We start from the raw sequence: 21,535 nt of genomic DNA on the forward strand, positions 1-21,535 counted from the left end.
TTTTCCATATCCAATACCGTTACCCCGTCCCTGTGCTTTCTATACATACTAAAGAGGACCAAGTACGACAGAGGAGCGATAGTATCAAAAGGATGAGTGGGCTTACAGTACACACGACTGCTGCAAGAAGAGGCTACGTGGGTGTTCTTTTGTTCCTTGCCTAGAGAGAGTGTGTGTCTATGTGTCGGCCTCCCTATAATTATGATTGTGTGGGAAGACTGTTTTGGTATGCTCGCAGTTGTTTCTGTATGCAAGTGCTCACCTAATATGAAGGGCCTGGATTATGAGTAAGAGTGCATGCTAGAAAGCCTTAGTGTAACCGAAAAAGAATTTGAATGCGAGCGAATGAAAGGCTGCCTCCATATTTGATCTCTGCATTTATGCTAGCGGAGCTTTTGCGTACTGTAACATCAAACAATGCAGCAGAGCTCACGTGCATGCCAGCCATATGAATAGACAGTCAAATGATGCCGCTTTAAAACTTTCCATTCATTTCTACCTCCAAACTAAACGCCTTGCAGTCCAGCATTAACTGCTTAGTGGCAACGCGATGTCTGGCTGTCAGTGATTTCTGACTGAAGCCTGTTGGGACACCTATTCACAGCCCAATAAGATCTGTGGATTACCGTGCTTGTGATAAGTGGCTTCTGAGAGCAAATACAAATCCCCTTGTTTATAAACATTGCAACATTCCCTAAGTCGATTATGGGCTAATGGCATTTGCGAGTGCCAAAGTGGATTCGCGCACACACGCCAATCTGCAGATTTGGAAATATAATCACAAACCTACATGTGCAAACACACAGACACACATGGATTTTATTAACATTATTAATAGGGGCTGGCATTTAAAAGGCCCCGACATTAATAATGATCCACAGAAACCAAGGACAACAGGTCCAACATGTGAAAAACAAACTTCAAACAGACGCATTAGAGCTTTTACCACAAGTCATGCCTTAAGCTTATTTTAATTTGCATGGGTTCGGGTTCAACAGTATCACAGAAAAAACACTTAATGAAAATTCATCATTTTAAAGCCATTAGTGGCAACGCATTCAGCAGTGTTTGTCCTCACTAAGAGAAGCGGCACCCTCCAGGGCTTGTGGTGGGTGTTAAAACTGAAGCTTGCTGGAGTTGGGGTGAGGTCAGGTTCAGTCTCTTGGCACCGAGTTGTGCTCCAGAGCAGAGGGTACAGAGTAGATCCTTCCATAGATGCTTTTAGCTCATGTTCTCACTCTCACTTTATGCAGCCTTTTTTGCTCTCGTCAACAGTCTGTTTCCTGCTCTCTGGACAGCTATGGGTTCACGCAGGGTCGTGCAAGAAGAGATTTCCCAAAATAGAGTAAAAAAAAAACAAAAACACCTGCAAACAACAGATATGGTACACAAGCCTAAGAGCTTGGATGAGCTAGCAAATACACATGTACCTTCATATTAATAGTCTGTTGTTCATACTCCTCTTTGTCTAGTTTCCGGCGCATTTTTGTGCTCTTCTCTGTGATTTATTTCTTAATCATTAATCTTTTATCGACTGACCTCCTTGACTTTTTTTTTTTGTCCCAAAAAGTGTCAAGTAGGCTTTGTCCCAGTGGGCTTTTGTCCTTATTGCTATATACTGCGATGTCTTGTTCTCTGTGCACGTGTGCCTGAGCGAGAGTGCAAAAAAGTGTGGGTGTGTTTGTGTTGACACACATAAGTGTGTCCCCGGCTTATTGCAAATTCAGCAGCAAACTCTTAAGAGCACAAGAAGACTTCCTAAGTGCAGACAAGTGTCACATTAATTCACAAACAGGAACACGCACTAGACATGCATGGTGGGAGTTCATGTCTACAACCGTATATAGCAAGTGCAGATACTTACCTAGCTTATTTCAGTTACTGCACGCGCACACATGCCGTACTATAGCTTTCTGAGGCATCGGTACAAAGCGTTAGATAAGAATTTATTGATTCCCAGAGGGGAAAATCCAGTGTTACAAGAGTGTCACACACACAGACCAAAGAGACAAGGAAAGATAAGAGGGGGGAAGAACTGGAATCAAAAAAAGCTATATATTTGTATAACAGATGAACAGAGATAAATATCAGGCAAAAGCTATTTTCAACTAGTGGTTAAAAACTGAAAAAGTTAAGGTTAAGGCATTGCTGTAGGTTACATTATACGCAAGTGACAGTTACCCGATAGAACCAGGTAAGATTAGAAATGTAAGAAGTTGATTTGAGGGATTTATAAGCTGTGGCAAACATCTGAGTTGTATCATTTCAAACAAGAGGATTTGTTGAGTTTCACATCTGAAGATGTAATCTGGGTACCTTTTTGTGTGCAGATTTTGGAATCACAAATAAGAATGGGTCACCAGAGGTGTACTGGCTAAGGTCCAAAGGAGACTTTCTCAAATACAGTCAACTGTATGTCCTACACCGACTGTCACTAAAGGGAACACATGAATCAGAAGAAACACTCATCCTAGGCTGGAAGCAGCTATTAAATGCCATAGTGCATCAGGCATACTGCTGTGTCACTCTTTATTTTTTGCATAAATATGAAATTTAAAGAAAACTCCTCACAATTTAAAAAACTTAAAGTATTTACTTATTGGATTAACATGTTTACTACTTGCATCTTTATCACTGTTAAAGAGGGAAAAAGATGCAATGAGAGCATGGAAGAAGAAAAGAGTGAAAGAAAAAGAGCGAGAGTAAATGAATGGGACAGGGTGCTATCTATCTCTTTGGCTCTGATCGATCAGCAGCTGAGCAGATCAGTTACATCCAACTTGTGTGCCAGAAAGCTTCAATACTGCACTGCTCTGGTTGTAAATGAGATCTCCTCCATAACAGAGGAAGAGCACCAAATGAAGGAGAGAGTGAGACGCTGAGTGAGTAAGAAGAAAGAGAAATGACAGTTTGGGAGGGGAAGAAAGAAATCAAGAGAAAGCAGATGGAGAGAAGAGATGAGCGGGAAAGTTAGATAAATGAAGGGAGGGAGGAGAGAAATAGCGAGGAGGGAGGGAGGGAGCCTCTGAGACAGGCAGGGTGCAGCATATAATCATGTGTGGTTTGCAGGATCAGAGGGTGTGTGTTTGCATGTGTGGATAGTTTGTGACTGAAAGTTAGAGCAGCACTGGCAAGGAGACATGGAGGGCAGCAGAATCAGCAAGCGATAGGGAGACGAGACAAAATGACAGAGGAAGTGCTGCCGGAGAAGGTGGTGAGGTAGTGCTGTGACTGATAACATTGTCGTACTTGGGTTGCCTCAAGGGCAGACAAGACGGAGAGAAAGGAAAAAGAGGGAATGAGACATAAAGAAAGAAAATGTGGTAATTTACAGAATAGCCAGAGGCAGAAAGATGGAAGGTGAGCAAGGATGTAGAAACAGGATAGGCAAAGATAACAAGGAAGACAACTGCAGGGAGAGGATAGAAGATGAGGAAACAAAGCCCGATCCCTGGAAATAGAGAAAGAAGAGGAGCGGTACAGTAAGAGAGAGGTGTGGGAGTGGACAGTGTGGGCAGGGAGGACACGAGGAGAAGGCTTTCACAAGGAGAAGAGGAGACAGAAGGTGGAAATTAAAAACAGAGTGAGAGTAAGGCCAGGAGAGTTATTAGATGACTGAGAAGAGCTAAGCAACGAGAGTAGAGGAGGAAAAAATGAATGAGACAGACAAAGGTCAAATGACGGTGTGGAGACAGATGCAGGACGCACAACAGAGGACTGCACGAGCATTACTGACATTCAGCATGCCGCAGGCAAACCAAGTGTTAGCAAAGCGTGGGGTAAAGCTGGTTTAGCGCTGATCGTATGAAGACACCACCTGACATTAGGGCTTTTCAGGGAACATGGCGGAGAAGACACATTTTTATGCAGTATTACACTTTGCCAGAGTATTGTCACATTTTAGTATGCATGGCTCCACAGGAGTGCAGGAGCAGTCGACTTCCAGCATCAACCTGCCCCAGGGACTGGCTGTCACTGCAGGCTTCCGTGCCTTTGTCCTCCTCCCCACGCTCCCACCATCCCACTCTCTCCTGCTGCAAGCATTTTCATCCTTCCTTTTCTTTTTTTTGAAAATGATGACACTAGACATAAGGAAATAACAATCCCTGATATCATTGCTAAGCTGGAGAGCATCTTGGGAGTTTTATTTTTAGGCTGGGTTGAAAACGGTACAGAGTTCCTGGTAGTCATTGCAGCTTCCCAGAACAACCAAGAGGCACTCAAGTAGCAAAAAGCAATGTTTTCTAACTCTGCAGTCTATTGACGTACAACTGAACGGCTTGATGGGATGGGCAGAAAACCGGGCTCATGCCCAAACTGCATTGCTCTTGATAACTAATATCTCATTGGTTTAATGTGCTGCCCAAGCATCATGCTTCAACAGGAAACGCAGGATATTAAAGCAGCAATGGAACCATTCAATAAAGCAAAAAAGTAGTTCTTGCGTGATCTATACCACCTTTTTCATTCCTTCCCCTCAGCTTTTACCGAGAACATTTGAGATCCCAAGATTAAAAAAAAAAAAAGTATATTCATTTCAGGCACTAGAGTTCTCATCTTCTCATTTACTCAATACAAAGTTATCATTCAAAAAGGAGACAGTGTAGCCTGGTCTAATATAGAGCTCACATTTTGGAAGCAGACCAAAACTACCATGTAGCAGTCTTGCTATCCGAGCTAGATTGCAAACGCTCCTCTAGTTTCAGGCAGAAAGAGTAAAGCCAGAATCTAATGGAAAATATTGAGCCGAAATTTGCGTCAACCTGTAAAGCCATCGTGATGCATAGTTATGCCTGGTCATTACTCAAAGTATTGGGTTGCACATACTGTATATCACCGTGTAATCATCACACTCTAGTTTCTGCACTGTCAGTTTACAGATTGCTTCATATGAAAATATCCCCATATCGTTCTTCAGTGATGTTTTTGTGTCCGTCCGTGACTCACCATCTCATCTCCCCTCATCGCATCTCTGACTGTTATCAACCATCTCTGTCACTCTTTCTGCATCTAGGCTACAGTTGCTATAACAACTATTAGGCATGGCAATCAGTGGCTGTGACTCACTCCTATACCTTATCACTAAGCCACAATGTGTGCATTTACTGGCAAGATAAAGGCAGAGGGATGCCATTTCAAAGCCACAACACAAACAGAAGTGAGATTTTTAACACCGAACAAAACAGCTGACCCGCCCCTACAACCAAAAAGCCAATTAACAGCCAAACGGGGAGTCATTTGAGCCAATAATGTTACACTGACAGATGTCAGAGACACAGTGTATACGTTTTGAGTGCCTTTATTCACAAATAACCAGAATTAGCATGACATTTGTTTATATGTTCTGATAGGGTTTTCCAGAGATGCTTATCATGTTTGCAAGTATTTGTAACAGTGTGTGCCCAAGTGTAACCTGATGAATCAGAGCTTGTTGGGGTTTTTTTTGCTTTAAAATAGTGACTGAATTATGGATCCTCTCCATACATTTAAAAAAAACAAGGCTGCAGAGTAGAACGACTTGCTTCTAGTACGACTGTACTGCCATACATACTGTATGTGTGAGACTTACAATGGGACCCTGGTGTGTTTAGTACTATGCCAGGCTTACCAACACCTGCATTGTGCTTTATTTGAGCTTTGCTGTGGAATCCAGGCTGATGGGCTGCTGACCCAATTTGATTCCCTGACCCATAGTGTTAAGAAAGGGTCCTATGATATAACAATAATCCACTCTAACATGTTTCTAGGTAACTGTTACTATGGGGACTGGCTGTGTTCAGTCTTTTGGGATGCTGTTGCTAGGCAATAAGCTACAGTGGCAAAGAGGTAGACAGGACAGAATATACATGTAAGCCAATTAAAAAAAAAAAAAAAAAAAAAAAAAAAAAAGCACACAGCAAGGGAGGCAACCATTTTTCAATACAGATTTTTTTAATGCTACAAAGCACCATGTAGGCACTAGTGTGAAGTGGTACTTGTTTAGAAGAGGCCTTGACCCACACAGGTATGGATGTGTGTAAAGCAAGCCCTTGCTTCACTTCTGTCTAGTCAGAGTAGGTGGAAGACAAAAAAACCAGACACACACATAGAAATACGACCAACTGTATGAGTTTAAAAACTATGTCTAATCTTTTCCCCCCCATCTGTTCTCTTTTTCTCTCCAGGTCTGTGAACAGCCAGGCGTTCTACCATGCCTGTCCCCCCACCCTTCAATCCCCGCAGACAAAAACACCTACCCCACACACACCACCCCGAAGACAGAGCAGAGGGCTCCGACTTCCCATCCCTCTTCCCTCTGCCCAGTCTGTCCGTCTCTCTTCTGTCCCCTCTTTTTGTTTCATCTCTGTCAACTTCCTCCCATCTCATCCACTGCGCCTGTCCCAGGACTGCAAAGAGAACCCTCCCGGACTCTGTCCCTTTCCCAGTCTTTCACTGGCTGACTTTGGTCACATGCTGCCTGCTTCCTTCTCTAATTGGAGCAGGGGAGACGTGGGGTGTGGTCTCGGCCTGTCCTTTCCACTGCGTGTGTCGAAACCTTTCGGAGTCACTGAGCACGCTCTGTGCCGACAAAGGCCTCCTGTTCGTCCCACCGCATGTTGACCGGCGGACAGTTGAGCTGCGACTGGCCGATAACTTTATAACAGAAGTGGGCGGAAATGATTTTGTCAACATGACCGGATTGGTTGATCTGACACTGTCAAGGAACACCATCCACCTTATTAGACCAATGGCCTTTGCTGACCTGGAGAGTCTACGCTCTCTGCATCTGGATGGTGAGCAGTTATTTTATTCTCAGTGTTCAAGACTTGAATCAAATACACTACTTAAACGTGTTTTTACCCGTTTATTGTTTTATCCAGGTAATCGCTTGACAATACTCGGACCTAGAGACCTTGCAGGTTTGGTCAATCTGCAGCACCTGATTGTCAACAACAACCAGCTGATCAAGGTCTCCGTGCAGGCTTTCGATGACTTCTTGCTCACACTGGAAGACCTCGACTTATCTTACAATAACCTCAGGAGGTGAGTTTTTGCTTTTGTTGGGTATCACCCACGTGCACAGCACATCCAAGCCACAGACATTGTTCTTTAAGCAGAAATCATCAAAAATGGGGCCTGGAGCCAGACTTGCAACGTTTAAAAACGGCAGTGAAGTCCGTTGTTGATAGAGTTTCTCACTAAATTACTCCAAAAACTTGTACGTGTGAAGGTTTTGTGCCTTTCCACTGATCTCTCAATTGTTCATATGACGGTAAACTCAATGAATTAAGAAAAATAAACTATGAGATTATTTTTCTTGCAATATTTCAGGATGTTCATCCTCCTTGTAAATAGGTCATTCTTAAATAGATAGTATTTAACAAGAATACTTTATTTTGCACATTTTGAAGACATATCTCACATGGGTTTATGGTTACAAGTTTAAGTTTTAGGAAAACACCTTGTGCTACACAACTTAAAGGGGAAAAGAACCATATACTGTTGTTTTTCTTAGGCTGCATACAGTGGACTGAACGTGGCCCATGAACTAAATTGAGTTTGACATCCTTTGTGTCAAACTCAATTTAATTCATGAGCCAGCATACACTGACACACCCGTCTCTGTCAGTGTATCCTGCACACAAAATTTACACACAAATGCACAATGAAAACACTTGGCATATGAGGCAACGAGGAGAAGAAAGGGAAAGAAAAATGAAAGTCAATTTTGATGAGGTTCTAATTTTCTTTCACTTCGTCTGAGCTCACTCCACTGCCACCGTGTACACTGTTATAGCTGCTCTATACAGCTGAGTGCAGGGTGCAGTATTCTTCTCGTGTCTATTTAGGACAATAGGGATTCAGGGTTACTTTCCATTCCTCTGGTCTAAATGATAAGTCAGAACAATGATGATATTCTCTTTTAGACCTCTATTCTCTTCCTAGTGTCCCTCTGTGCTGATAAATTCAGCAGCATTGGGCTGTCAGTTCTGATTAAGATGTTTCATTTGTCTCCTCTAAAGCAGCTCTTTGGCCTTTCTCCAACCTCTAAAACCATAATCTAAACCATAAACATGGTCTAATTAACTATGCCTGGCACTTCTTTCCTCTTTCAGGCCTGTTGTCTAATCAAACTATTGTACAGATAAATGGAGGCCACCTGCTGTAACCATCAATGTTTACCAAATTGTTTTTGTAACTGATTAAAATCACTGAATACGTTTATTTAGTCAACTACAAAAAGAAAAGCATGCTTTGCACCCAATGAACTTTATTACTCAACAGCAAGGTGATTGTAAAGTTCAGTTCGGTGAACCTGGACACAAAAAAAGGTTAAAATCAGCAGGGCTGGTGTGACTGACGCCAAAAAATAAATGCTTCGTATTTTTCCTATTTTGCTAGTTCCAGACATTTCATTTGGATTCACTAATTGGTCCAAAACAGGGAATGACAGCACTAATGGAATACTAAATGACTACAGCAATGGGTCACAGATGGGACTTGGGGAAACCCAGATAGAGCAAAAGATTCAGAAGGAAAACAAGCATCTGTTGTTGTTGTCTGCCATTGTTGTCACTATTAATTCATCGTTGCATATTTGTTCTCTGACGAGTAAGAAGAAATTACCCAGAGAACAACAAATGAACTGTGGATCTATCGGTGCTACAATCACATCCTTTAATAAAGTGGTCTCAAGAGGTGGATCTGTCTTTAGAGCTGCTGTTACTCCATCTTCACACTGCATGATCAATCTCACTACAAAGTTTACCAATTCAATAAATCTCACATTAGCCGTTGTTCTTTTTTATATCTACAGGGTACCATGGGAGTCCATTCAGAACATGGCCAGTCTGCACACACTAAACCTGGACCATAACCTGATAGATCACATAGCGGAAGGAGTCTTTGGAGAGCTGTATAAGCTTGCAAGGCTGGATATGACCTCCAACAGGCTCCGAACCCTGCCTCCTGATCCTCTCTTTGCAAGGTAGCTCTTAAGCTTCAACTTTTATGTTTCCCTCAGAAGTAGCTTAGTAGAAATATCCTGTTGCAGACGCCACAAAGCTACCAGTGTGTGTGTTTTTAGCAGGGTGCTTTCTGGCACAGAAAAAGAAGAAAGACAATGCTGGTGAGCTGGCATTCGGTAAATTCTTTAGTCAACATTTACTTTTATGCTATTTATGTGCCACCACAAATTCTCACCACTTCGCTGACTCAAACATATTTCAAGTTTTGAAATAGTGATGGCGAGTTATATGACGGTTATAAATAGAAGTACGCACTCATTGTAAAGCTGTCAGCTGTGCTCCAACTAATGTGGAAATCAAAGTCCAGCTGTGACACAGCTTTGGTCAACTGGAACTCAGTGGGACTGACATTTTTGTCAAATCAACCGTATGGGGTGTTGCACTGACACGATTTCTAACTCGCCTGTCTAAGGACTACGTTGCACGCTATGACAGACCATAGTGTGCAAGATCATAACAACTGACCAGTGCTTTGATTAGTAATAGAGACATTTCAGCTCAGGCCACCTTTTAAAAACAAGTTAAAATGATCTCTTTAATCATAACTTCCCCTGTAACTGCATCCAGATTTAAAAGGGAAACCTGAATGCTTGCACAACAAGTTGTATTCTTCTATAGTTTATGCAATCCAGTGTTTAAATCTTTTATATTTTAACATAAAGTTCAGTCTGATTGTACTAAATAGAGCTTCTCACATAGCCATGCTATACACAGCCAGTTTATTCTGCAGTTTCACATGTTCCCATACCCTCTACAGATCACACCAGTCATTAAATGCCATATAAAATTACTTATAACAGCTTGGTATTAAAATGGAAACTTGGGAACAATTATCAAGTTTAAGGTTTTAGAAACATTTGAAAATAAGTTATGGCACAACAAAATTTTTTACAATTGCAGACATTTGCACAATAAATGAACTCCACGAATTGCTTCCCTTCCACTGATCCATGTGTTCAGATAACGCAAAGGTGGATTTGATGTTCACATAAATCAACGTACAGTCACAGTTAACCCTTTTCTAAAAACGGCTGTGAACTGTAAAATGCTTTGCGGGAGCAGATCAGTATAAAGTACATTAAAAGCAGAAAATAGAGTGACACAATCAGACAGCTGAGCCTCGTCTATCAAGCTTTGTCCAATTAACTTCAAAAGAATTTGTTAAACAAAAATTGCAACACTTGTGCAACGGTGCCCATTAGAGGTCTCAGAAAACAAGTAGTGGTCTCCAAACCATTTGTCAGAATGAGAATCAAAGCTAAAAATTTGTGGTGAGCAAAGACAGCCTCATCTACCAGCCGTTCACACTGTATAACTGACAAGTTTTACTCAGTGATGCATGCAAAGCTCAGATTTCTGTCAGGAGCAAATAGCAGAGAGGTTGAACATGGTATGTTCAAATGTGAAGATACCATGTTCACATTTGGTTTGCACCAAATTGACTTCAACCTGTCTAAGGACAAGTTCATGAAAGACGTCCTAAAGTTGTTCTTAGAGAGAGATGTTCAAAGTAAATCATTTATAAAAATTTAACCAAATGCAAATTGATTATCTTCATGAGTTTTAAGGCTCTTTTGTATTCACTACAGGTACTCGTTTCAAAATGAGAGAAAAGACAATTATGAATACTGCATTTAAATAACCTCGAAGTCCAGCAAGGCATCATTAAGTGAATGGACTGACTGCTTTTCTTTTATTATATTCAGGTCTCAGACAGGTGCAATAAGTCCTACCCCATACAATGCTGTCATAAGCCTAAATTTTGGAGGGAACCCACTGCACTGCAATTGTGAACTGCTGTGGTTAAGGCGCCTCATCCGTGGAGATGACATGGAGACGTGTGCCACTCCTGCTCACCTTGCTGGAAGGTAAATCATCGTCAGCTGGTCAACGGATTATTCTGATTCTTGTAACTAGTAAAGGTTTCCTCTATCATAGGGCAACAATGTAATAAGTTACAGGCTGAACAATGTTTTGAATTAAAATGACCTAATTCTTACCTTAATGAGATCAAGCTCAAACTCATGAGGACAGGTACGCCATGCAGCCAGTTTTAAGAACACTGGCGTGATATTTTGCCCCTAATTAGATACTCTGAACTACCTCTACTTCCTACATCACTCTTTTCTAAATTTCTAGTCTAACTCTAGTCAAAACCACACTGAAAATGAAGCATTTATGAGGAAAAGGAGTTGCTGTCCTCATCAGTCTGCTATTATTCACATTTTCAGCATTTTTGAGTTTGTCATCATAGGATCCTGGTGTCTCTTAGTTTGAATATGTATGCGGACAGATGTTAACATGATAGGCTTTGATAGAAGGAAGCTGTTGGTCTTCGCATTTTAAGCTCCTGTCCCACATATGATTCTTGCGTGACTCATTGCAAGATGCTATCTGGTTAATTGATCATTTGGGATTTGTGGAGAATAGCAAAATTAATCTGCTCCACCCATCTCCCTCCACCTCTCTCACTGTCTCTTTTCTGTGCCTGCAGATATTTCTGGTCAATTCCTGAGGAGGAGTTCACATGTGAACCACCTCTCATCACTCGCCACACGCACAAGCTGTGGGTGCTGGAGGGCCAGCGAGCCACGCTAAAGTGCCGTGCCATTGGTGACCCCGAGCCAGTAGTCCACTGGGTTTCACCAGATGATCGCATCATCGCAAACTCATCCCGGACCAGCTCCTTTAGCAACGGGACCTTGGATATCTTGGTAACAGTAGCCCGTGATGACGGGGCATATACATGTATCGCAATAAACGCAGCAGGTGAAGCAACTGCCACTGTGGATCTCAAAATAATCCCCCTGCCTCACCGGGGTGGAGTAGGTGGAAACGCTGGGAGCAACAGTGTTAACACCAAGAACAACAGGAACGTGACCAATGGAATTTTACGGACCGATCCGGGCTCGTCGGATATTAGCACGGCCAAAAATGGAGGGATTAACAATGGCGGTGGACGCGGAGGAGAGCCAGAGGATGGGAAAAGAGTTGGAGGGGATGACGAAGAGGGTGACGGCGGTAGGGCATCTGAAGGAGAGAGGACTGATGGAGGAAGCATGGAGGAAGAAGAAGGGGACGAAGAGGAAGGAAGGATGATTGGAGTACAGGGAGTAACATCGACATCGGCTCAGGTCCGATGGGATTTGGGGCGTTTGTCTGGAGCTTACGTTGTCTGGATGTATCAGATACAGTACAACTGCACCGCCGATGAGACGCTCGTTTACAGGTCAGTTCAACTTTACTCACAATGCAAATAATAGAAGCTTTTGTCGCTTATCTAATGGCAAACTTAGACAGTTGCCATATGATTGCTTTCTCAGCTTCTCCTCCAGAAGGTATTTTTGCAGGGTCATGCCCACCCTTTTCTTTCATGCTAATCATTTTAAATATTTATCCATTACAATATGACACCTCAGTAGTCGAACTGTTCATCTTGCATATTGATGTGCGGATAGCTTAAGGGAAAAGTGAACGGGGAGCGGAATAAAGGGATAGTGGACGAGAGAGTGTTAATAATTTATCTCCATCACTATGACACTTAATCTCAATAGGCAGTAGCCAGTGCATATGGGTGAGTGCAGAATGGGAGGATATGTGGATAACGTGGAAAAGGATTTGAAGGAGGGGGATGTTTCTGAACCGAGCTGCGTAACATAAACATCAAGAGGCCACGGTGTCCATCTAAAAATGCACGATAACAGTGATGCAACATGTATTTAATCTAAATACACTAATTTTCATAAGTTATGTCAGTGTATGACTCATCATAGTCTAAGAGGGAGATAAATAACCACTTAGAAAGTTGATTTGTAGTTAAAGGATTCAAAGCTCTTATTTACGCCATGGCATACAAGTACAGGGTACAGATCTGGAAAACATGGAGGTAAAACTAAAAAGCAAACATCTGCAAGTATTTGAAAATTCCGCTTTTTCCCCTCAAAGATCTAATGTAGCTGTGGCTATACAAGATAAGTTCTACATAAGGAAGACCAAAAACAATATCCTGAAAAATCGCATCTTTTTTATTTGCATTTCTAAAATATTGGGCTTGCATAAGAATCCATGAGAGAAAACAGTCTAAACAAAGCTAAAGGACAAGACTAATGTCTTTCAATATAAAACAGTGTGGCTTTTTTTAGCTACTTGGTGTGCTTACATGTACAATACTATGGTGCTGTTCATGAATTATAGCGGTACACAGTCAAAGTTTACTGTTTTTGAATTTATGAGCGTAGACTGATGAGACATTATGCGTGGGGTTATTGCTACAGTGGCTGAAACAGTGAGGAAGATGGGATAAGACACTGGGCTGGCTGAGCAAGGGCTGCCACTGTGCTATTATTTGTGTGGGGTTTTTATTTTAGCTGGCAGTAATGCTGGGGTTCAATGTGGCTTCCCTCAGGTATTATAAAGAAGGCATTAAGCTGTAAGTGTATCGTAAGGGGTAGAGCAACTCGTATGACAAAGACTGTAGAGAACAGAGATGGAAATATGATTGTGAAGAAAAAAAGCTATAATCTGAAAGTTTGAGAGCAAAGTAAAAATAGTAGGAACCTGAGCTGTTTGCAAAAGGGTGGATGGGGAGGTAAAAAGCAATACTATGAGTGAAGGATACAGTTAGAAGGGGAAAGCAGATGAATTTAGACATGTGGACTGAGACCTGTAGAGACTGAGAAGATGGGTTCTACCCAAATCACCTTGAGGTGAGATTGAGATAAAAGCAGGATGTGTGAAAGCAGACTGACAGTAAGGAGGACAAGAGAGTAGAAGGCCCACGTGGGAAAAGGAAGACAAAAACAAAAAAAGGAACCGAGGGTGGAGAGAGGGAGGGAAGGTATTTAAATCCATAACTGAAATAGAAAGACCGTGTACACAGATATACACCTGGGTATGAAAGAAAGGGGGAGGTTGGGGGAACTGATGCAATAAGGGAGAAAGGAGAAAATGGAGCCCACAGAAACGTAAGACAGCGAGAAAAAAAAAAACAAGCAAACAGGAATAATGTGACAAGGGAGCAGGAACGTTTAGAAATAGAGACGAGGCAATTTTGTGGAAGCAAAGTGCTCCTCTGCTGAAAAGGAGGTTGTGCAGTTGAAAGGATGGAGATAAAGAGATGTCCAACAGGAATGCAACATCAAAACAAATAACATGCAGATTCTTTAGACTCCCACGACACGCTTGTTATACCTAAAATGAACTCACTGAGATCTCGAGTTCCTTGTTGATCACTAGTGTTAATTTCTCAGTGGATAATAATCTGAGATCAGGGGAGCAAGCTGGTTATCTCTAGTAACAAAGGTTAAGAGAAGATACTCTCCACAAACTATGAGATATCAAACAACACAATACCAGGTTAATTAGTTTCTCGATTAAATTTGACTCAAAATTTAAGTGTATTTTCTCAAGGGTGGTTTTATAAAAATACAGACTTCTTTGGGCACCTAAACGTAGCTCTTTAAGGCAAAAGGTTGACACCAGTAAAATGCTTTTCTTAAACACTCAGCTGTGAGAGAAACAAAAGAAAACAGAAGAGATAAGCATGAAAGAATGAGTCACAGACCAGCTGGGATCACAGGAGAGTAAGCGATCTGAGGTTTTGCCAGATTGTGACACATACAGCCCTCTGTTTTCCTGGTGGTGTGATTTGTTCAGAGTAGGGTAGTGGCCATTTTAACAGGTCAGTGTGGAAAACAGGTTGAAATAGGAGACAAGTCTGGAGGCACAACCCTCAGTCTCTCAGGACAGAAAGAGGAAAGCAGCATACTACAACGCTGTCGAGCATTTCCAGTATGGCTTCCCATCATGCTATCAATGAGCTAGTGCCAACTAAAGTTTCACACGAGAAAAAAAGGAATCAACCAAAGCAAGTCTGGCTTAGAAACTCAAAAGGTGAGACCAGGTCAGTGAGATTTCAGGTTTTTTATCTGGGATTTGTGTTCGTATTCTATTGCTGAATTTGGGAGGAGGAAACACCAGCCACTCGCTGAATTGGGCAAAAGATGGGAAGAGGGGGAGACGAGGGGCATTCAGAAATGAAGACAGAAACACAGGAAAAGAGGAATCTTTGAGAAATGACAAGAAATAAATGCATCGTAAGATGGTGGTATACAGACAAGAGAACAGCAGACTGCACTGTATCCTTTAAAAGGTCAGTCGTATGTTAGACAACACCGACCTCCATTTTAGCATGCTTTGTAATTCTGCTGGCATCTGTGAGAGTACCAAGTACAATGTCATGGATGTGGCTTCCTTTGAGCTGTGCTCCCTCACAACATTAAGCCAGCTTCCTTCCCGGAGCTCTGCTACCCTTTAACAGCACCACACGGTCACTGATCCTTCAGTGTGACATGAAACCCAGATTCTGAAAAGCACAGTGAAAGAACTGCCAAAGATTTCCTTGTTGCCGGTAAATGTGAGCAATTGACTTCTTTGCCCACGCATGGGACTGGTCTACCTGAAGGACAAAGAGCAGGACAGGAAAGCACGAGTCCATGTTAATGAGCCAGCACTTTAAAGCAACCGATGGAGCACCATCTGTTCAAAAGCGCGTTTTCGTCAGCACTTGCAAGTCACAAAGAACATGCAGTCATAGACAGTTTAAGGCTGTCAACCCTCATCGGCCGGCACTACAGCTTTGTGGAGCTTTTTCGGTCGCGTCTTAATCAGAAGCACGTCAACTTTAATGGCAGCTGTGATACTGAATTAACACATTGACATATTCCATGTACTGTATGCAGGAACACAAAGCTGAAAGAAGCATTTAATTAGCTGGGATTGTAAACAATGACCTCGCTACCAGTCAGAATCTACCTGACATGTAGTAAATAGACATTTTACAGGAAACAGATTCCATGTTCAGCACAAGTCTCACTGAGCCCAACCTCTGTATAATCCATTATTCACTAAGAATTATACAAGGTATCTGCCGTTTCACTGTGCTTCATGATTTTTTTTACGTGTAAATCCATCTATTTTTAGCCTCTGGCAAGCAGTTGGGAATTAGTTATGAATCACTGCTATATACGGTATGTCAGAGAGAGCATCTGTATGACACTTGTATATGTCTGAGCCAAAAGTTTCTCATTAGGTTTAACAACAGTCTTTAAAGTGCGCAGGAAGGCGTAGAGTGGCTTTGACAATTTTCACAATTGCACCCCAGTCACCACATGATCGACCTTTCTGCCGGGCACTCAAAGTGCCAAGTTCGGCTAAGACTTAATGGGAACAGTAACGATCACAGGGAGAGCAATGGGAGTACATTGGAGAGAAAAATCACGCAGAGTTTGAGAAATAATGAGAATAATGAAAGTTGTGTCTAAGAAAAGGCCGCACTGTTAAAAAGTACAGAGCGAGAGGTTGAAAGCCGCAGGAAAGGAGCGTGCTGAGAAACCGAGCTGAGAACACGGCTAATGAGTCACAAAAGGAGAGGGCTTTAATAAAAAATCCTGAAAATTAGGTGTTGGCATTAAAGATTTTTCCTGTTGCAAATTACCCACCATATCTGACTAATATTTGAAAACACTGAATTGTGCTATGGATGTATTTATAAATGCTCACCCAGGGCACTGACTATAGCTACACCAAACTATGTGTCAGTTTTATTTATACAGCATATTTCATTACATGTAAACTAAATGTGCTTAGCAAAAGTGACAAGAATCTAAACTACAGTGTGTTCAGCCAACAAAACCAGGAAAAAACAAACAACACACTGAGCTGTGCAAATGATTTTCCCCACTGGTCCAATCAGAAATCCATCAAAATCTTCACATGGTTTCACTTTGTCATATTACAACATATTACAACACAAAAAAAAATAATCATAAAAGCAAGAAGATATGTGCAAATGCTGAGGCTGGGATTGATAAGGATGTAATAAGAGATGTGGCAGGGAGCAGGGCATGCCGAGGCATGCGGCTTCAAAGATGGAAAAAGAGGAAAGCAAAATGAACAAACAAGGACAGCTGAGCGGTTAGAGGGCAGGGAGGGAAGCGAAAAGGAGATGAGGTAAAATGAAGTGAAGAGTTTTACCCCACGGGAAGAGCTAATTAAGTGTTAAACTACTGTGTCAATACATGCGTCAGCTCATATCAGAGGCTTCAAAAGGAAGGGGAAGAGAACAGGGTCAGCACTCAATACATATGTCACGTTATATTATTCTGTAGAGTCACATGAAGGAAAAGGACGGGCTAAGCAGGTAGCAAAGGATGGACAGGGAATTTCCTATAAATATCTAGGTGGTTAAAGTGAAGAAAGGGGGAGCAACGATGAGGACGACAAGGAGAAGGTCGCATAATGAAAGAAAGCAACCGAATCAGGCATCGAGGGGGGAAAAATAAAATCAGACCGAATAAGGAAGAGTTAAGTGAAACGCCAGATAAAGGAAAGCAAAACAGGGGAGGGTGGGGTGATCATGGAAAACTGAAGAAAGCAGACAAAATTGAGAGAGACAGATAACAAGGCAATAAACAGTCTGACGAATCAAGGCTAAAAATGTATGTAGGAAAGAGTGAACATGGGGTGGGGGGGGTGAGGAGAGCTGGATAGATGTCAGCCAGAAGGAGATAATTGCTTTGTTGTTCCTCTTCATCTTTCTTTCTCTCACTCACTCCTCCGGCTCTTGCTCTCTGTGCCCAATCTTGTCTGGTGTCAGACCACCAGACTTGGTAACTCTGACAGAGAGGAGCAAGACGTGAGGCGGCGAGAATAAGATAAGATAAGATAAGATAAGATAACTCTTTATTGTCATTGCACAGTCATACATAGTACAGTAGTACAATGAAATTGGAAAAACTGTCCTACGTCGGCACTACATATAACACAACAAGATAACAAGAGAAGACAGGAAGTACGATGTGAAGAAAGAAAAAAAATTGGGCTCCACCACTCCTTGATTCCCTCCATCACTCTCTTTTCCTCTCCGCCTTACTCTCACGGGTACTAATAATTACTCGTTTCTGTGTCACCGGCTTGAACAAAGCACTCACTTGTCTCGATTACTTTCTTCCTGCATCTGTGGATGTGCACGCCTTTGCAGGCTTTAACCATAATTAGAAGCACAGGGATGGAGCAAACTCTCTTGGTATGTTAGAAGCCGGCCCACAAAGATCGAGTCAGCGCAAATACAGACAACACCACGGCCGTTTAATCAATCAATTTTCGTAGTCCACGATGATCAGTCCGAGTTACACGAGATGCACTTTGTATTCATGAACATAATGTCTCGAGCAGAGGTTTGAGCCGGATATTATTTCATGTGTACCCACACCACATAGCTAAATACGGGTAAAAAAATGAATAATGCAGCGAGTGCTAGCGAATCAGCATATCAAAGATGCATGCGTTTGTGAATGTGTCTGGGTCTTCCATGTATATTTTAGTGAATTTGCTTGCCTATTTTTGTCGCTCCCAGTGTAGCAAAAACAACTAGAGAGGTGATTCACAATCTCATAAGGGAGGAAGCAGTGGCGGGGTGGGAAAGACGACAGAGGGGTGGTGGGCAAGAGGAAGAGGAAAAGAAATATAGGATACAAATGATGAGGTGGGTAGTGAAAAGGAAAAGAGGCGGTAAGAGGATGAGGGAGGAGCAGTGGTACCTAAAAAGGAGATGGCAGAGGAGATAGGGGTAGATGAGAGGGGAGGAAGAGTGACCTTGGATGCTCAATCATGGTACATGGTTATTGGTGTGGCTAATAGAGATGTAGTGGAGTGACTGAAAAGGAAGAGAGGCTGGGAGATCAGGTAGAGCCTGGTTGAAAATACCAAAGGATTTGAGGCAAGCAGATGAGGTAAAAGATACACAGGATTAGACCAGAGGAGGAGAGTGAAGTTGTAAAAGAGGTTGAACCAAAGATGACTGCATCACTGCAGATTTAGGCTAAGGAAAAAGAGGGATGGGTGATTGCACCGCAATGAAAAGCTCATAGGATATGAGGAGATAAGAGAGCCTGATCACCCAAACGGAGGAAATCTGGTCATGTAAGACTGATGGAGGAAAATAATAAAATAAGTTGGCCGCATTGACGGTGGAGGACTGATAAAGAGCTTTACAGGAGTATATAGAGGGAAGAATGGAGGACAGAGTGAATAAAAAGGGAGGAGTCTGAATAGTAGGATTAGAAAAATGACTAAAGGTGTGCATGACTGTGTGAGGCATGGTCACAATGGAGGACCAAATCAAAGACTCATCCAGAAAGCTTAGTTGTGTTAGGCTAATCCAGACAGATGCAAATATGCTGGTCTAGAATATCATCTTATAAGATTTAGGCATTCTTTTTCAGTATCCAGCAACACACTAACTCTGAACCAGTATGCACTAATATGAATCAAAGTAAGAAAAGAGATTTGGGTATTAGCCTGTGATAGACAGAAGCAGCAACTCACTGGAGTACATGAATCACTCCAATGATGGTCAAGTCGCTCTGTCTTGTGGGATCTATCAATTATATATAGATGCATAAAGGCTGTGGATGAACTGACACCATTGCGATAAATCTCGGGGGCTTTGATAAGCCTATACTATGACCAAGGCTTTTTATTCAGAAACAGAAGCATAGCGAGCGATGCCTCTTGTATATTTCAAGTTAGAAATCTGATTGAGCACCCCCTGTCTTTACTACTGGACTTCACAGGAGTTATTCACAATTCTCTGACTTGACTGATTGCACAAGAGGTTTTATTTTGAGCTTTCATCCCTGAGATATTTGGTCATAATCCTCGGTTTCACTTTCACACTCTTTTTGCTGTAGGAATATGAAAACTCCTTAATCAAAACCTCTCATCTTTTTATGTCAGTGCTGGTTACTGCTGATGTTTAGGTTGTCCACTGTAGTTTATATCCATGAGTTCAGAGATCTCTGACACTTCTTTACAGTTCTGTGAGAAAGATTAAATTAGCTTCAGCATACACATTTCTTAGCGTATCAAAGTACAGCTTTATTTTTGTAATTGGCATCTCTCAAGCTTATGCTGTGCTTATGATGTTGCTATTGAAAAATTTGGCAATTTTATGTCAATTTTCTGAAAATAAGACATGACTAATATCCTGGGAAATGAAGCTAGGAAAGTTGATTGGTCCCGAGTGCTTAGTGAGTGGATATCAGAAGACGAGGTACTCTTAGTATAATTACTACACTGCTGAGTCAAATAATGAGCCTTTGCCATGGAAACATACACCTGGAACCCAAGCTGCTCCACCGCACAGCACGAGTTAACGGGCAGATTTGTAACTGTGTTAGAAGGGACTTTATAGCGACCTAATGACCGCCGGATGAGGACGACTTTAATGACGATGCCCCATGTGTCTACTCAGATTATCTGGGAACCTGGAGTGTCACACAGTATGTTGTAATTTCTTGTTAAATTCATACCGAGCTTCTGCTGAAAATTAGAAGTTTGGAAGCATTTCCTTGCTATTCAAATCACCCCAGGCAATTTGCTAAAACGGTGCAACCGTTTGAAACATTGTTATTCGCAAAGAGAGAGAGGAAGAAAAAAAATATTTTCTTTTAAATTATACGAGTGCAAAAGTTGATATTGTGGACATCTGTAGAAAACATTTGGTTTTGTTAACTTTTAAAGCCTTGAGGAGGTGGTGAAAATGATCAATATTCCTACTTGCCATAACCCAGATCCACTGCTCTGGACTGTAGCTTGCCTCAAGAAGGCCCCTCTCATTTCCCAGCTAGCACTGCATTATTCAAGACGACTAATCCCATCTTTACACCAACATCGATATAACTACGGCTGTGAGAATTATCAGATTGGTTTTATTTGAAAAACTTCATTATATAACAGGCGCCAATTATCCCCAATTTAAAACTGAAGAAAAACAAGACCAAACCGCTGCCGTCTCTGGGTCTCCATTTTGAAGGCATTACATACTGAGTAAGGTTAGGGGACTTCTGCAGCAGCTCCCTGGATGTCTGAGTCATCCTAGATGGCATTTATAGGATGTAGCTCAGGTCTGAGGGGAGCTGAAATGGTTAGTAACGTAGGATACAAATAAGCCCTTTGATGTAGCGTGAAAGCGAATGGAGGAAAAAAAAGGACTTGGACAGCGTGATGCAGAGGAAAAACAAAGGAACTACTGACAAAATACTCTGGTTAGCAAAACAAAACTACAATACATACTTGCCCACACAAGAGGTTTGGAAATGCAGAGGGCAGAGTCATACCCATCAGCGACACTTGAGGTGCGCTTCAGTCTCCCACACACACTTTACCCTGGCATGTCACATACACAAACCCACTGGCATCAAAACACACGTTTATTCCCTCATCCCATAAATACAAACATAGATCCAGGTGCAAACACAGAAAAAATAAAAAATCACATGCAACTTATGTAACGTCTGCTCCCTCGATTCACCGTCTTTACCCCCCAGTATCCCTCTATTGTTCACCTCTCGCCCATTTGTTATATATATATTATAACGGCTGCTCGAACACTTAAAATGAGGACACATTCAAAGCACTTCTCTCTTTATTATCCCACGCAAGCTCTCACTCATTACAGACACACA

General features: G+C 41.9%; 2 protein-coding genes across 4 annotated transcripts in view; one reads left to right on the top strand and one right to left on the bottom strand.

Annotated features, from left to right (window-relative positions):
• The window catches only part of pcxb (pyruvate carboxylase b), a 318,265-nt gene that overhangs the window by 96,737 nt on the left and 199,993 nt on the right, over positions 1-21,535 (bottom strand). The gene's annotated exons all lie outside the window — the stretch shown is intronic.
• Positions 1-21,535, top strand: part of LOC146715084 (leucine-rich repeat and fibronectin type-III domain-containing protein 4) — a 38,648-nt gene that overhangs the window by 12,199 nt on the left and 4,914 nt on the right. The window contains exons 2-6 of one of the 2 annotated variants that reach the window (XM_085451505.1): positions 6,165-6,773; positions 6,861-7,023; positions 8,798-8,968; positions 10,715-10,876; positions 11,503-12,237. In XM_085451505.1, coding sequence (XP_085307631.1) covers positions 6,191-6,773; positions 6,861-7,023; positions 8,798-8,968; positions 10,715-10,876; positions 11,503-12,237 — 1,814 coding nt within the window. In that variant the 5' untranslated portion in view covers positions 6,165-6,190. Of the gene's footprint in view, positions 1-6,164; positions 7,024-8,797; positions 8,969-10,714; positions 10,877-11,502; positions 12,238-21,535 lie in introns of both variants that reach the window. The other variant, XM_085451504.1, reaches the window with a different exon arrangement.

Source organism: Copadichromis virginalis, linkage group LG3, assembly GCF_057382275.1.
Source record: "Copadichromis virginalis isolate Kocher_CV1m ecotype Utaka linkage group LG3, C_Virginalis_male_GT1.1, whole genome shotgun sequence".
Lineage (NCBI taxonomy): Eukaryota > Metazoa > Chordata > Actinopteri > Cichliformes > Cichlidae > Copadichromis > Copadichromis virginalis.